General features: G+C 45.1%; 1 protein-coding gene across 1 annotated transcript in view; it reads right to left on the bottom strand.

Moving 5' to 3' along the window:
• The window catches only part of CDH13 (cadherin 13), a 1,051,180-nt gene that overhangs the window by 239,713 nt on the left and 795,897 nt on the right, over window positions 1-15,570 (bottom strand). Inside the window, exon 7 of the mRNA XM_037040313.1 lies at window positions 7,079-7,257. Coding sequence (XP_036896208.1) covers window positions 7,079-7,257 — 179 coding nt within the window. The remainder of the gene's footprint in view (window positions 1-7,078; window positions 7,258-15,570) is intronic.

Consider the following 15,570-nt stretch of genomic DNA (forward strand, 5'->3'; position numbering starts at 1 on the left):
GGTGCACTGACCTGTTTTCCCTTAGATGGGCAAATAAAAAAATGACAACAGCCAACCCAATAATAGCTGTCCAGTGTGAATGAATGAAAATTATACCTATTTTTGTCAGATGAGCAAAAAAATACATTTTTTGTGTGCTGCAGAATTTTAGTAAGTAGTTTCTGTGTGCCATGAGATGAAAGAGGTTAAAAAATGCTGCCTTATTACTATTATTGTATTTTCAGGCAGCTCGACTTGATATCATCATTTTCATAGATCTTTTTAGAATGTTTCTGGAGATGCACCCTGTGTGACAATATTTTAACTTAAAGAATCTTGACCAAACACATAGTTCTCTCAACTTCAGTTGCACATCCAATTTCATTGATTATTTTGCCTGAGGTGTCCCCCCTAACATTTTCCAATTCTCTTTTCAGACATACTCAAGGACTCCTGAATCTAAATGCACATAAATCTAAAAATAAGTCCTTATGTGACACCATGGAAAGAAGGAAGGAAATTATCTCCATTTTCATGTTTGACCTAGAATTGGGGACATTATAAACTTTCAAAAAATCCTTTACCAGCTGAAAACAGAAAATAAATTACACTCACAGTCCTAATACCTTTTATTGTACGTACATTTTCATGGGTAGGCCACTCCTTAGATTATCTGGAAGATAGCACATACTAAGACAAAGGCGAATTCAAACACAGATGGCAAAGTGCTTGGCTCAAACTTCTTAAAAAGACTAACAATACTTTCACAGTTCAAGTGTTCAGATGGAATTTTAAAGGGTGTCATTTGGAAACTGTTTCCATTTGAAACAAACAAACAAACAAACATACAAAACCCCCAGAACTGACCATTAGTTACTCCAAGTATTTGCAAACTGTGGCTGTGTTAAAAAAGTTGGCAGATTTCAGCTGATAAATTTCAGTCTACTGGCCAAGATGATCAATTAAATAAACCATTTATCAAACGTTAGGGTAAGAACTTTATCTGATTTTATTTTGTAGGGAGGACAGATATAGTTTAAAAACATAGACAGAGCTGTCAAAATGAGGAGCTGAGTATGGTTACAGAAAAGAATCAAACAGTGACCCAGATGGACCCAATTTTGTTTAGTAAGATGTATAGCTCTTATTTTCTCCAAACACTTAAGCAAGATGCGCAGACTCCCATGCATGTCCTATTCTACAGTAGTTTTTAGAGCCTAGCACAGTTCCTGACACAGGTAGGTATAAGGTGAATCACTTAGATTACTGGATCGTCACACAAGGGCATGACTAAGCTCTCAACTAAAATAAAATCATTTCTTCTGTTTACATACACATGCTAGAATGTGGGTCTTGCAGAAGCTCTCAGATAATCTGTTAGATATTTACTCATAAGCATACACCTGAAGGAATGTAGATCATCCATCCATCCAACAAATCTTTACCAAATGCCTATCATTTACCCAGCATTAAGTTTGGCAATACGAACACAGAAATGGAACAGAGACCCCAGATCTCTTTCTTCAAGAGGTGTACACTCCGGTGTGGTTTGGAAAATGTCAATGGAAGGGCTTGCAATGGAAAATGCATCATGTTCCCAAGTGAAACTGGGTATCTATTAACACTGAGCTTATGATAAGACAAGGGCAATAAATGGTCACTACAGCTGCTCTCATGACTCTATAGATGGTAGTGCAGATGTCATTGTCATAGTCATTACTGATGAGGAAGTGGGCTCATAGAAGTTAGATGACTTGCCCAAGGTCACACAGATGGCCCAGTGGGGAACTGACACTCCCAGGCAGCATCCTGCCGAGTAGACTGCACATCAAAACTATTCAATAAGTGTTTTAATAACTACAGTCTCAAGGTTGGAAAACACATTATGGACATGACCTTTATTAGTTGACTGAATCTGTTCTGTGTCATTTTATCAAGGGCAGACTATGTTTGAATACACCCCACAATGGGCAACTCATTACCCACACTTACATTTTACTGCTATACCAGATAAAGATAATTACAATAGTTCACATTATTTAGAACTATTAAGACAAAGAACTTATGTATGAGCCATGGACATGAACTAAGGGGGGTAATGTGGGTGATACGGGTGCAGGGCAGAGGGTAATAAGGGGGGACAGGACAACTGTAATAGCATAATCAATAAAATATATTAAAAGCTATTATAGACAATGTGCTTTATTTATTTTGACAGATCTGATCCTCACCAACAATTTGAGGTAGGTGCTGTTATTCCATTGCATAGATGAATAAGTAAGGCATACAAAAGTCAAATAACTAACTGTTATGGGTTGGATTATGTTCCCCCAAAGATACAAAGTCCTAACCCCAAAACCTGTGAATGTGACATTTGGAAGCAGAGCCTTTGCAGACACAATCAAGTAAAGATGAGGCCATTAGAATGAGTCCTAATCTAATATGACTGGTGTCTTATAAGAAGCACAGATGTGCATAAAGGGATGACACTTGAAGACACAGAGTCAGAAGAAGGCCATGTGACGATGGAGGCAGAGACTGGAGTATGATCTACAAGCCAAGGAACATCAAGGATTGCTGGCAAACACCAGAAGCTGCAAAAGGCAAGGAAGGATCCCTGCCACCCAGAGCCTTCAGCCCCTTGATTTCAGACTGATCTTCAGAGCTGTGAGAATATATTTTTCTTGTTTTAAGCTACCTGGTTTATGGTACTTTGTTATAGAAGTCCTAGGAAACTAATATACTCACCTAGGTAAAAACCAAATAAATGATGTGGCCAGGATTCTCACCTCCCCTCCTAAGTCTTCAGTATGTTGAAACATGGTCTCCATGGGGGATTCTTCTGTTTACTACACATTTGCATCAGCTGTTTTTCCAAACTACTGACACCTGTGCTCTGCCTGGCCAAGGCTCCGATTTGATGTACCCGGGCCTTGTCTGGAGTCTGGGGTCTCTAAGGCTCCTCAGCCAAGTGTGAGGACCGCTGTCCCAGTTGGTTGATTCAACCACTCGGGGACCAATCAGAAGGAACCCACCTTCTCTTTCCAAAGGCCAATCCTCCTTACACACAAAGACCACCTCCTATTCCCTCTGAGCCCTTTTTTTTTCAGGCAATACATCCCCAGGCAGTCCACTGTTCAAAGCAGGAGCCCAGAGGACTCCTGAATCATGCATGGTGCCTATAAATGCACCAGTCTAGGGGGAAGTGGGGGAGGACAGACCAGCTTTGAACATGGTGGGAAGTTGGAACTGAGCATTGTCACTTTTATTGTTCGTACCATTTCCCACATAGTCCTTGTGTACTTCCCCAAGGTCACGGCTCAGTGGACAAGGAACGTCTTAAGAACTGTCTTCTCAATGCACTCACTGGATGGCATCTGCTGGGCAGAGTTGGTCTGTCAAATGGGCAGCCCCGTCAGCGGATGACCATGGTTAGGAGGGAGAGGAGGGGTCAGTAATGGGTCCTCGGGAGGTGGAGAGAGTGGGTGGGCTGCCTTCTAGCACCTTCACATCGCCCAGAGTGGGTGAGAGATGCGTGGTCTTGATCCTGCCTGTGCTCTGGGTCCAGAGGCTGCACCGCCCCCAACAGACCAGGAAGTGAAGAGAGAGGCAGCATTAGCTGCTCTGAACCCCCGCTCCCCTGCCAGACCGCAGCCTGTGAGCACAGAGGTGTCACGCTGCCTGCCACTCTCTCTCCCTTACACCTTTCTCTCCACCCCAAATAAAATATATTTTGAGTATATCCCATGTGTTAAGGACTGGGAATACATCAGGGAACAAGCTGGGTAAATCCCTTTCCTGCTGGAAGAGTGCAGAGGACCAGACCAGTGAGGGCACCTACCACAGGTGGCCCCACGCGGGACAACCTGGGGAAGGAGGGTAGGAAGAAGAAAGGGTGACCATCAAAATGGTAACACATTGCCAGTGTAAAAAACAGTCTGAGTTACCTCCAAAATTAAATATAGGATTACCATGTGACCCAGAAATCCTATTTCTAATCTGGTTATTTATCCAAGTAAATCTAAAACACTAATCTGAAAAAGATGTGTGCACCCCTATGTTCACTGCAGCATTATTTACAGTAGCCAAGGTATTGAAGCAACCTGTGTGTACAATTTCAGGGGCCCCTGCTCCAAAGGGTCCCCTACCTATTGTTTACACTCACAATATTCAACACTGGAATGTGCTGTTTGAGGTACCGTGAGAGACACAGGGTGACTAAACTTAATGTCATCTGGAATCACAAAGTTTGTAGGCCTCCTCCAACAGAATATTTTCTTCACAGAAGCGGCGCATAAATCTGTGTTAAGTATTCTGCCCAGGGGGTCCAGAAGTAGATGTTTAAAACCACACCAAAGACAGGATACTTACCAGGTCTCCAGAAATAATGAAAAATGATCACACAGTCCTGTGGAGGGAAGCTGTCACCCGCACGGAACCCCAGGAAGGCTCAGTGAGATGAAAGCAGGGTGGACTGTGGGAAACCCCGACTGGGAGTCTGTCTGATGTGCAAGTTCTGCCCCTTCAAAGACGAGTGATGCGGAGTCACGTTTCGTCCTTCAGCAAACGTGCCGACAAGAAGCCCACGCAGCACAAGGGAACAGACAGTGCTTGCCTGAATCCAGGGATGTTTCCTTGCCTGATTGCCCAGGTCAGTACCGCACTGTGGAAACCCTCGCAGAAAAGTGACACTCTTCGCTCATTTCCACTGATTTTCCAATTTTGGTTAAATTGCATTTTTTTTTTAATTTTTTGAGCTGTTTATGTATGTGGCTAGAAATGCTTAATTGAATTCCCATAATTATATACTCAATGTAACTTAACCAAAACCCAAATGAAAAGATAATAAGCTTGAAACACATCTGTCACCAAAATAAACCTGAAAAAATGGAATGATCCACTATATTATCACTTTGATTTATAAATCAAGACTTACAAACCATTTTCTATCAGTCAAAAGAGAACTAAGATGAAAAAATCACTGCATTTTATCTTTCCCTTGTAAGAATTTTTAAGTGCCTTTGGGAGCATTAGAGGTCTGGCCAAGCTGGTGTGTGTGTGTGTGTGTGTGTGTGTGTATGCACGTGTGCACACATGTGCTTTGGGCAAGTGCTTCAGAGGGAGTTGGGAAGTCAGGACTTGCCTCCAAAGATGACAACAGTGCAGTCATGCAGCCATTTCCATACCAGGGAGGGGTGGAGAGAGAATGGGAGAGAAAAGGAAAGAAACTGACTCTGTATGTTCTTCCCCCCCACCCCGATTTCCTATTTTTAACTAGACACAACCACATTTCTAAATGACAACCACAGTTTCAAGGCAAATTTCATTCTCACCCTCCCTTCCAGTAACTTCCCATTTCTAGCTACTGTTTCCTCTCCCTCAAGTATAAAAATCTTAGCGTCATTTCCAATTCATTTTGGTCTACATGCCAAAAGCCATATAACTAGAAGTTTTAAAGAGTGCTCAAACCACGCTAGCCCACGAGGAAACATGCACACGATCATAGTCTCTGTTCTCAAGTAATTGACAATCTAGGTCGGAGCTGCCCAGCAGAGCTTCCTGTGATGACAGTGATGTTCTCTATCTCCATGTGGCTACCAGCCACATACTTGAGGCTACTGAGTACTTGAAATTTGGTTAGTCAGACTAAAACCTGTTTTATGTTTAACTTCAATTACTGAAAATTAAAATTTAAATAATTACATGTGACGAATGGTTGCCATGATGGAAAACAGGTCTAGACAAAGAGGAAGGGGAGATTCTTTAAGGTGACAAATGACAACAGGACATATGGGAAATGCCATGTGATGGCTACGGGTAAGCACAGGCAGAGGTCAGAGAAAGAACATGACCGTGGAAGACTCAGGTGGAGGAGGATGGCTTCCCAGAGGAGGTGTGTCTAACCCAGTATCTCGTGAGAAGCCACAGCATAGAAAGCAGAAAGGGGAGAAGGCATTTTTGCCCCAAGTTTTGTTTAATCAGAAATACCAAGAGGAATACGCACAGAGTCCTTTAAGGAAACTCAGCAGTTGCTACAGGGCAGACAGCTCTTGTAGAAGGTCAAGGTTGCTACCCATGCCTGTGGGGTTACGCCATGTTGGAAGCAAGAAATTCCAGGATGGAATCGGGTTGGCAGTGGGGAAGAAGGGCATGGATAGATGGGTGGGTGATCCCCAGGTTGGTTTGGTACGTTGTGTTTGAAGGATCAAGAGGCTTTCCTACGGAACGAGACTGCAGTGGGCTGTAGAGGAGGCCTGGAGCCGGGAGAAAGGGTGGGGCCGGGGCCAGGGCCGGGGCCGGGGCCACATATGAGGGGTCACACTTGGGGAAGAAGCACATGTCCCATCTGAATGGGACAGCTGACACCAGCTCCATCGAACTGTTACAGCTGATGTTACCAGTCATCCATAGGTGGAAACGTGGGCCCTAAATTTCCAGAATTTCTGACTTCCCGAAAGGCTAGAAGTTGGAATTTTTAAAAAAGAAATATAAAATCTGAATACTTTGACACAGAAACGAATGTGAAAATGCTAAAACACCCTGGGAAAAACCAAAGGGCAAGAGCATGGACTGAGCATGGACTGTCACCTGTTTGTGACACTTGACCTAGAAGATGCGTGGGGTTTCACACAACTTAAAGGGGAAAAAGGGGATTGAAGAAGACAGTGGTTCCAGGGGGAGACAGTGATGTGCGCATAGGGGTTTGAGAACAAAGAGGGGTCAAAGCCACGGGACTCCGGCAGGGAGCCCCCCTGCCGGACAAGGCTGCTCCCTCCCAGCTCGCCCTCCTGCACCCCTCCCTCTCACTCGTGGCTGAGAGGTGAGGCGAGGGCTCTGCAATAACCAGGGCTTCCTGAACAAGTAGCCACTGAGGAAACACAAGCATCAGCTTAAATGAACTCAAATTACCCTAGACAATATAGCTTTTCACAGTGTGTGTTTTGGTCCACCCCATTTCCCTTTGTAGGTTTTTCCCACACAGCCGTGTGTAAATATCTCGTTTCCACCATCAGGATACCCTTGGCTGCGGTGCCCCACCTCCCCTCGTGGGAGAGCCGAGCTTGATTCTCACGAAGAAGACGCGTGCCTCTCAGCTTACCTCTCGGTCCAGTAGCGCAGGTGACACAACGGTGACAATGTCTCCTTTTTCGGGATCGATGTAGAACATGTTGGGAGACGGCTTGTCAGGCGTCTGCTGACGGATGTTATACCGCAGAAGGGCATTATCTGTGGATGGGTCGTCCGCGTCGAAGGCTGTCATCCGCATCACCGTGGTTCCTGAGCGGGCAGGACAGAAGGACAGGAGATGGTCACTCGGAGACAGTGACAGGCAGGTGGAGCCCCTGTCCCCCACCCAGGCAATAGCAATGAAGCGATATGCCAATTGCTTTCCAGATTAAAAATGGAAAGCATTTCTCCAGCTCTGATATTTTTTAGCTTTTCTTCCCCCTTCCCTCCCTGTTCCATCATGTTAAAAGACCTGAAATAGAGGAATCTTTGCTGTTCAGCAGATTGACAGCTTAATTTTTCCTTCTGCTGATATGCTGTTCATAGTCACAGGCTTTCGTTCTGTTGAAGATGCGGTTCCATGACAAAAGCCTTCATCTCAAAAGCTCTTACCAACGCCTACTGTGTGTGGGGTCCTGGGCCAGGTGTTGGGGAAACAGAGATGAGAACGGCACATCCTGTGCTGCCCAGCAGGTCAGCGAGTAGTGGGAGAGATAGCATAGGAAAATGTAAAAATAATAAAGCATATCCAGTGCACCGAGAGAGCGCATTAATGAACACAAAGAACAACCTCATCTAATCCGGAGTCCAGAACAGGTCCCTGGGGCAGGTGTCTAAGGGGTGAGTGGGTGGGAGCAAGGTGAAAAAGAGGGACCTTGAAGGGAAGACTTTCCGGGTGGAAGGAACATGAGCAAATGTTAATTTTGCACCATCTGTGTGGCAGCTGCACTGTCTTAGTCACGTTAGACACGAAGAAAATATAAAGATGAGGGTGACATGAGGACTATTTGATTTGTCAAGGGTGAGAAGGATGTCAGGTACAGGGTCTTGCTCACACACAACTGACACGAAAGAGAACGTTCAAGGACCATCAGGCAGCGACGAGTAAAAACAAATGCATTCTCCCTCTTGGCATCTGCTCTCGAGAAACTCTTACATGAGGGGTTTTTGCAAGGGTGTCCATGGTGGGATTGTCCATCCTGGTGACACACTGGGGAACAACCTAACAGTCCAACAACAGAGAAAGTGCTAAAGTGATGGTCTCTCCCATACAAGGACTGTTTTGCAGCAGTTTAAAAAGGCTGTAGATCTAATGTGTTCTAGCGTGGAGGGCCCTCCGAGACAGAGTATTAAGTGAAAAACGTCATGTTGAAGAAGATTAACCATAGCATGGTTTTATTTTTGTGAACCTGCCTGCACACAGAAAATCCCACAACATGCATCTATTTTGTGGGTATGATTTATGTGTCTAAGTGCATAGATTAGAAGAAGCTCTATTAAGGTGAATTGCATAAGGGCGTGGTGGTTAAATCCGGGGAAGGAGCCTCTCTCAGGATGGGGATTAGGCATGGTGATGAGGGAAGATTTTGGCACAGTCTGTTAATGTGTTGGTCATTTTTACAAGGAGAATATATGGCTTTTGCAATTAAAATTTAATTTAAAAGGATCGCCATCCTAAGTACTTGTAGCAGCATGGTCTAGCGCAGAACAGGGCCCATTTTCCTGATGGTCTTGGCAACTGTGAGCCGTCCTATTTGGCTCAGGGTTGCCCAACCATGATTTTTTTCATGGCAGTTTCGACGTCTATGGCCATCCAGTCCCATCTTCTGATTCTGGACACTTCTGGGCCCATAAAGTGCCACCTGACCCGTAAGACACAAAGCTGCAGACCTGCTGTTCCTAGCAGGAATATTCCTATACAGAAAATACTGAAGCTTAGAGAGGACGGAAGTCACCTGGCTCAGCCCGCCTCCCGGTGTTCCTTTCCCTCTGATGCCAGCGCCTCCCAAGCCTTCAGAGCCGGTTTACTTGTTCCCAGGATGGGGACCAGGTTATCAGCCATTAGGTCTGATGGATCAGGTAAACAAGGAGACTCTGACCACCCGCAGGCTGGATCGGTTTGTTACGCAGCCTCAGGTAATTTCACCAGGGTTGCCCTTAAGACAGATGAATCAAGGTGCATTTTCCGTTGCACCCTGCCTCACAGGGAGAACTTCAGGGTCCAGGTGTTCCACCTGCGGGCCAGATTGGCTATGAATGCAGCCCAACAGAAAACTGTGAATTGATATTAAATCTTTTTTTTTTTTTGCTCACCAGTTTTTGTTAGTGTTTGTGTATTTTATGTGTGGCCCAGGGCAACTCTTCTTCAGAGTTGCCCTTGGCCACAGAGACGTCAAAAGGTTGGACACCCCTGGTAGTGCAAGAATAGGAAATTCTTGGCGTGTGCGGCTAACTTTCTCTTGACTGTGGCCTTCAGAGGACATGAGCAGAGCAGTGGCCCTCTGTTTTCCACTAAGCCATGCTGTGGAATCAGGGTCTCTTTCAGCCCAGTGGCCCACAGCCACTCCCTGTCCATCAACGTAATGTGACGAGTGACACTTACTTGCCTTCCTGGTCTAGGAAACAGGCCTACTAGAGAAATCTCCATCAGAAATCAGAGGCCCACAATCTCTCCCGGAGCTGTGCTAAGTGAGGTCTTGGTGGCCAAAGGCACGGAAGGAGGCCTTAGACCCATCAAGTCCACACCAGACAGTGTCTAGTTAAGTGTGGGTGACCCAGTGCCCTGCACTTTGTTAGTGTCTAATGAATCTTGATTGATGGAATCTGTGTCCTATTTAATCTGCCTTTAATTGAAGTCAGAGACAAACAAGCGAAAGAGTGAAAAATGAAGTCATCATGGCTTTCAACTTGTCATCATTTGCATTAAAATAATTAGAGGAAGAAAAAAAATCCTCCCTGGTTGATGAATTTTCCATTTTCCCTGGGAAATTCATTGATAATGTCTTTCTTGGTTGTTATTTTTACAGATTTGATAACATGATACAATAAAAGCTTCTCCTGGAATATTCCCAAGGTTACACAGAAGTGTTTTTTATTTTAATGAATTGTTAGAGAGCAGGTGTACTTGGCTTCAAGCCCTGCCTCTGTCCCAGCCCAGAGGTAATCACTGACTGGGACTTGCCTCTGAGACCTGCCTCTGTGGGGCCTGAACAGGGCCTGTGTCGGGTAAATAGGTCTGCAGTGCTGGAGAAATGTCTGGGCTCAGATTTGTACCAACTCAACCCTCCCTGAGCCTCAGTTTCCCATTTACTGCATGAGGATATTAGTAACACTTTGTCTTAGTTATTGTAAAGATTTAATGGGATAATATTTTAAAGAACGGGTATGGTGCCTGGAGCATTAATGTTCTGGGGAGGATGCCTTTTACTAATAAATCCACACAGCAGGCAATCGCCTCAGACAAAGGAGCACATGGTTAAATTGTTCTCAGAACCTGGAACTCGACACAGCAGGGTCAGGCCTGGTGCCCGTCACATCGCTCGCCGCCCCCACCTCACCCTCTCCCTTTCACCTTGCCCTCGGTTTCAGTTTCTACGCTTGGCTTTCTGCTATGGAGACCACAACTCTATACCAACACACACACACACACACACACACACAGAGTCGTCTGCACTGCTTCTCCTTGTGGTACTCCAGTCTTCCCGCAGGGCCAAGGCTCTGTCCTGAGTCCCAGTCCATTTTGTGTGTCCAAATGGACCCTGTTCTTGCCAGTCTTCCCCACAGGGGTTGGGTCAAGGTTTCCACACTTCCAGGTCCTACAGTGGCTGGATAAAGCTTCTGATCCAGCTTTTCCTAGATTGTATGTGAGGACCTCTGATTCCATGGGCTCAGCCGAGAAACACATTTGGGAAATTTGCTTAACCCCAGTTAAGCAGGTTTTCCCTCTTGGGGGACTTCTTAGTGCCCTTAATAAGCAAATACATGTTGAAAATGTCTAAGACTGCAAAATCTGCAGCACCCCCCAAACTTCTCTGTAGATGAACCTCTTCATTTAAAGGACATTGTATGTGATGGGCCACATAGTCCTAAATTTGAGCTCTTGGAGGGTATAGACTGTTTTGTTCATAGTCATAAGCTCAGTATCTGACACTGATACCTACAGTAGTAGGCCCTCTATCGATGTTGTTTCAGGAGAAATGCATTCTCTTAACTCACTGTAGCTTTGCCTTATTCCACACTGACCAGAAGCCATGGATAACTTGTCTACTGAAAAGAGGGGACAGTGCTGTCTGGGCATCTTTCATAACCAGGCATGTTTCACTGCTTCCTCTGAGCTCCTTTTTACCCCTTGGAGGCCCTTGTTGGAGCTGGATTCAGCAGTCATACACCAAGTCCAAGTCCAAGGTGTGCTAATCAGGTAAGCATCAAAACAGCCATTCCAGTTGCCTATGGGTGGCCTCTGTGCCTGACCCTGGACTTTAAGAAGGGCTCGTTCATTTCCATCAGCCTGGCAGCCTCGCACCAGTGCTCATCTCGTGCCTAGGCATACTTCCTGATGGCAGAGAGGTGATAATTACAACAGAGGTGGTGTGGGGCCTCCATGCAGAATACTTCGGTCTTCTCCCCATCACAGTGTTCTCCTGAGTGCCAGGATAAATGATCTGGCCCTGCTGCTCCCAGGCCAGATTCAGATCAATTATCAGTGGCCCCTCCAAAGCAAAAGAAAAGAATTACAAGTTGATAGTTGAAAGTCTCAGGTCGGGCCATGATTTTCTTTTGTGGCAGGACACCACCACCAACATGACAGGCTGATGAACGATTATGGTAGTTTTGTCTTGGTCCGATAGCCCCTTGCTCTGATTAAAGGGAAGCGCTGCCTAATGTCACGGCCTGAAAGCTGCTGTTTGAAGTTTCACTTCCCTGTGACTTCAAGCGATGTGCGGCTCTGAAGGTGAGGGGTTGTCCGTCTCCGGGAAAGGTCAGCCAGCCTCAAGTGGGAGGCTTGGTGCCGCTGGTGATGAAATTATTCTGTTCTTGAAATTTCTCTGACTTCTTCCTATAACATTTTCTTCACATGATCAAAAGTGGCGGACTCCTTTTTTTAAAACCATACCCCCATAATCAATAATATACTGAGAGAAGGGTGTTCGGGTCTATATTTGGCGCTGGAGTTCTGAGAGCATGGTTGGGGCAGACGCCTCTTTCCAGGGAGACTCACACGGTAGGAACCAGTACGAGCCGAGATGGAAGACGTCACCAAGTAAGCTCTTTGGATGTAGCAAAAGGGCCCATGGCCATAAAACACCAGATTTATGGGAGGAGGTGGTATGTTTTAAAGCCACCCAAACACTGATCTCTGTGATTGAATTACCTACGAGATGGGCCTCTAAGGTTGCTAAAAACAGAATGTGACTGAGGATGCTGCCTTCCATGACTGGCTCTGTGTGTTTACTTATCCCACGGCAGGAGAAAGCCCTTAGACTAGCGGCGCCTCAACCTGTCTGGCCGGGTGAGAGGGACATAGACGTATCTTGTACCCCATCTTCTGTAGTTGGACTGATGTTAATTGGAAACCAAATTTCTCTTGAGGATCCTTCAGGTTGAGGGAGTTCTGGGTGCCTGGATTCCAAATGCCCAACCTGAGAATTCTAGATGTGGGATGATAAACCAGCCAGTTTGCCCAGGACTGAGGGGATTCCAGGTGAGTCTGACACCCCACAGGCCGAATTTTATGTATTTACTTATTTGTTTCCAGATATAGTGATATCTCATGGCCATGACCATCAGAGCACAGACACAAGAATCATTGCCAATGTAACTACAGTGGTCCAGGACGCAGACCATAGCCAGTCATTCAATTCACCACCGGTCCCACCGATCTGGGGTTGCTTTCAGCCCAAGCAGGTGGGCACAACTCAGTTCTCTCCTAACAGGTCTTAATGGTGAGGAGAGAGAGATCTAGGTGTGCAAATCTGAGGTGGAGCGTGTTAGAGGCACTGTTAGGATGCAGGCTGACTCATTTGCAATCCTGGGCTCACCCTTTGGCAGCTGGGCATCCTCGGGCAAATTCTTTTATTTTACTAAACCCCAGCATTTTCATTTACAAAACAGTGCCTCCTTAAGGGGCTATTGAGGGCACTGAATGAATTAATGCAGTGTTTCTCAACCTTTATTTTTTCATCATCAACCCACCCAGAGTCTTTCAAGATCTTCTTCCCTACTTGCCACTCCCCTCAATAGATACACTGTATATCTACTTAGGTACTATAGCCCTTCAGAGGGCCACGAACCATTGTAATATCTAATGATTTTAATTTTTCCCCAAGCACCAATTTTCTCTCCTATGGGGGTGATACTGTTGCCATTTAGAAAATAAAAATTAATGCATATAAAGTCCAATGCCTAGGCAATGGTAAATAGTCAAGAGATATACATTTTATTGTTATTTGTACTGACTACCACAGTTTGCAGCTCAGTTCTGGGGGACCCATAGCTGTGTGCAATGATGATTAGCAAAATATCATGTAGGGCCCAGCCACTTAGAGGAGTTCAACCCAGACTAGTTCTAGGAATCACACTGAGGATCTATAGGAGCAGGAGTTAATAAAAATCTCGTAAGGAAACAATCCCTTTCTTCCCCTGGATGAGCTGAGAAGCTTTGGTTGAGTGCACCCACGCATGAATCGCCTTCCTCTGGCCTTATCAGTGTTTCAGAGTATACAGGAATTAATAGGAAAACCGTCAAGTGATTAGTTGACAAGAGATAACCAAACCAACCTGATGGGTATCCACAGGCAGCCACGTTCTGCAGTGTGTGCAGTCCTGAGAAGTCACCCATGGAATGAGTCGTAAATAATGTCTTATTTTCCCATTGACCTACATTAGTATTGCAGGCCTGCTTTATCTTCATTTGAAGGAGTGTCCAATGGGAAGCTGCTACTCATAATTCACTTTAAGTTTTCCTGCTTATCTCCCAGACACTCTCCTGGCAGGTGGGGTGGCAGACAGAGGCTGGCTCTCTGCTCTGGGTGTGGAGGCTGCTACAGAAAGCCCTGACTGAGTCCTCAGGGCGCAGGAAGAAGTGCTTCCACTCTGACTTTGAGGAGAAGGGAAGCAGGATCAGAACCAAAGCAAAGCCTAGAAGATTTAGCTTTGTTGCCGTTTTTCCTTTGGGGGCAATTCCCTGTATCCTCCAATTATCTGGGGATTATTATTCACCAGCCAAAAGATTCTCTTCCATTTTTCATATGGTGGTCAGGCTGTGCATTAGACCCAGAAAGTTCTTGATAATGTGAGTTTTGATGAAGATGTCAATGACGTTTGGCCTCTCCTTTGATGGTAGCCCAGACCCATTATTGTGACTCTGTAGCCCCATTCCCAAAATAGGATCGTAGGAGTTGGGCCAAGAGTGAAGGGCTCAAACACCCATGCAGTGCCCATGCAGGTACCATATGTGAGTAAAGAGATTTCAGTGCAGGTAGTTTTTTTGTATAAACTGTGTAGTATAAACTATAAACTATATTTTTACAGTATAAACGGTAAAAATTAGTACATGTTGGAGACCACTTCAAATTAAAAAAATAAAAGATCACTGAATGAAACTAAGAAAGCCAAGCAAAGCAGGTTATGTCGGACTCTGTGTGGTCCAAGGCTCATCAGTTTGCAAACTTTGCCTTTGTCACTAAAGTCAATTCTTTTTCCCAAAGACATGNAGTAAAGAGATTTCAGTGCAGGTAGTTTTTTTGTATAAACTGTGTAGTATAAACTATAAACTATATTTTTACAGTATAAACGGTAAAAATTAGTACATGTTGGAGACCACTTCAAATTAAAAAAATAAAAGATCACTGAATGAAACTAAGAAAGCCAAGCAAAGCAGGTTATGGCGCACTCTGTGTGGTCCGAGGCTCACCAGTTTGCAAACTTTGCCTTTGTCACTAAAGTCAATTCTTTTTCCCAAAGACATGAACTAAAAGTTGTTAATGCATACACAGATTACAATGTAAAAAATGGCACATACACTCTGAACAGCTCGCCCTCCTTTCTTCCACCCAACTCCTGCAACAGGGGAGTTTCCTTACATGGTTCCAGGACCCAGCAAAGGAGGAGGTGCTGGAGACACAATGAGGTAGATATGCATTCACTTCTTGGCTCCGAGAGTAGCCCCAGGAGGTATTGGTAAGCCCATTGTACAGATGAGGAAAAACTGAGATCACAGAGCTAGTGACCCAATGAACTAACACTTGAACCCTCCTTTGCTAAAGGGATTGTGGCCCAAACTGTGACTTGCTATCTAGTACCCATTTTTCCTTTCTCCCTTAGAAGCACAACCCTAATTTTAGCTGTCCACATTGCTGACTGAGATACTACATGGTCCAGCTTCTCCGGCAGCTACTGTGGCCATGGACTAAAGTTTAGACAATGGATATAGTTAGAAGTATTGGGTGTGACACTCCTGGGAATGTTTCTTATAAAGGGATCTAACCAGGGGGTATGTGCTTTTGTAACAACCCCTCACTTCCTGCCTCCTGGAATACAATGTGATGACTATAGCTTCAGCAGCCACATTGGACCACGAGGTAG

This window comes from Sturnira hondurensis, unplaced genomic scaffold, assembly GCF_014824575.4.
Source record: "Sturnira hondurensis isolate 20B ecotype Veracruz unplaced genomic scaffold, ASM1482457v3 Scaffold0002597, whole genome shotgun sequence".
NCBI classification, from domain to species: Eukaryota; Metazoa; Chordata; class Mammalia; order Chiroptera; family Phyllostomidae; genus Sturnira; species Sturnira hondurensis.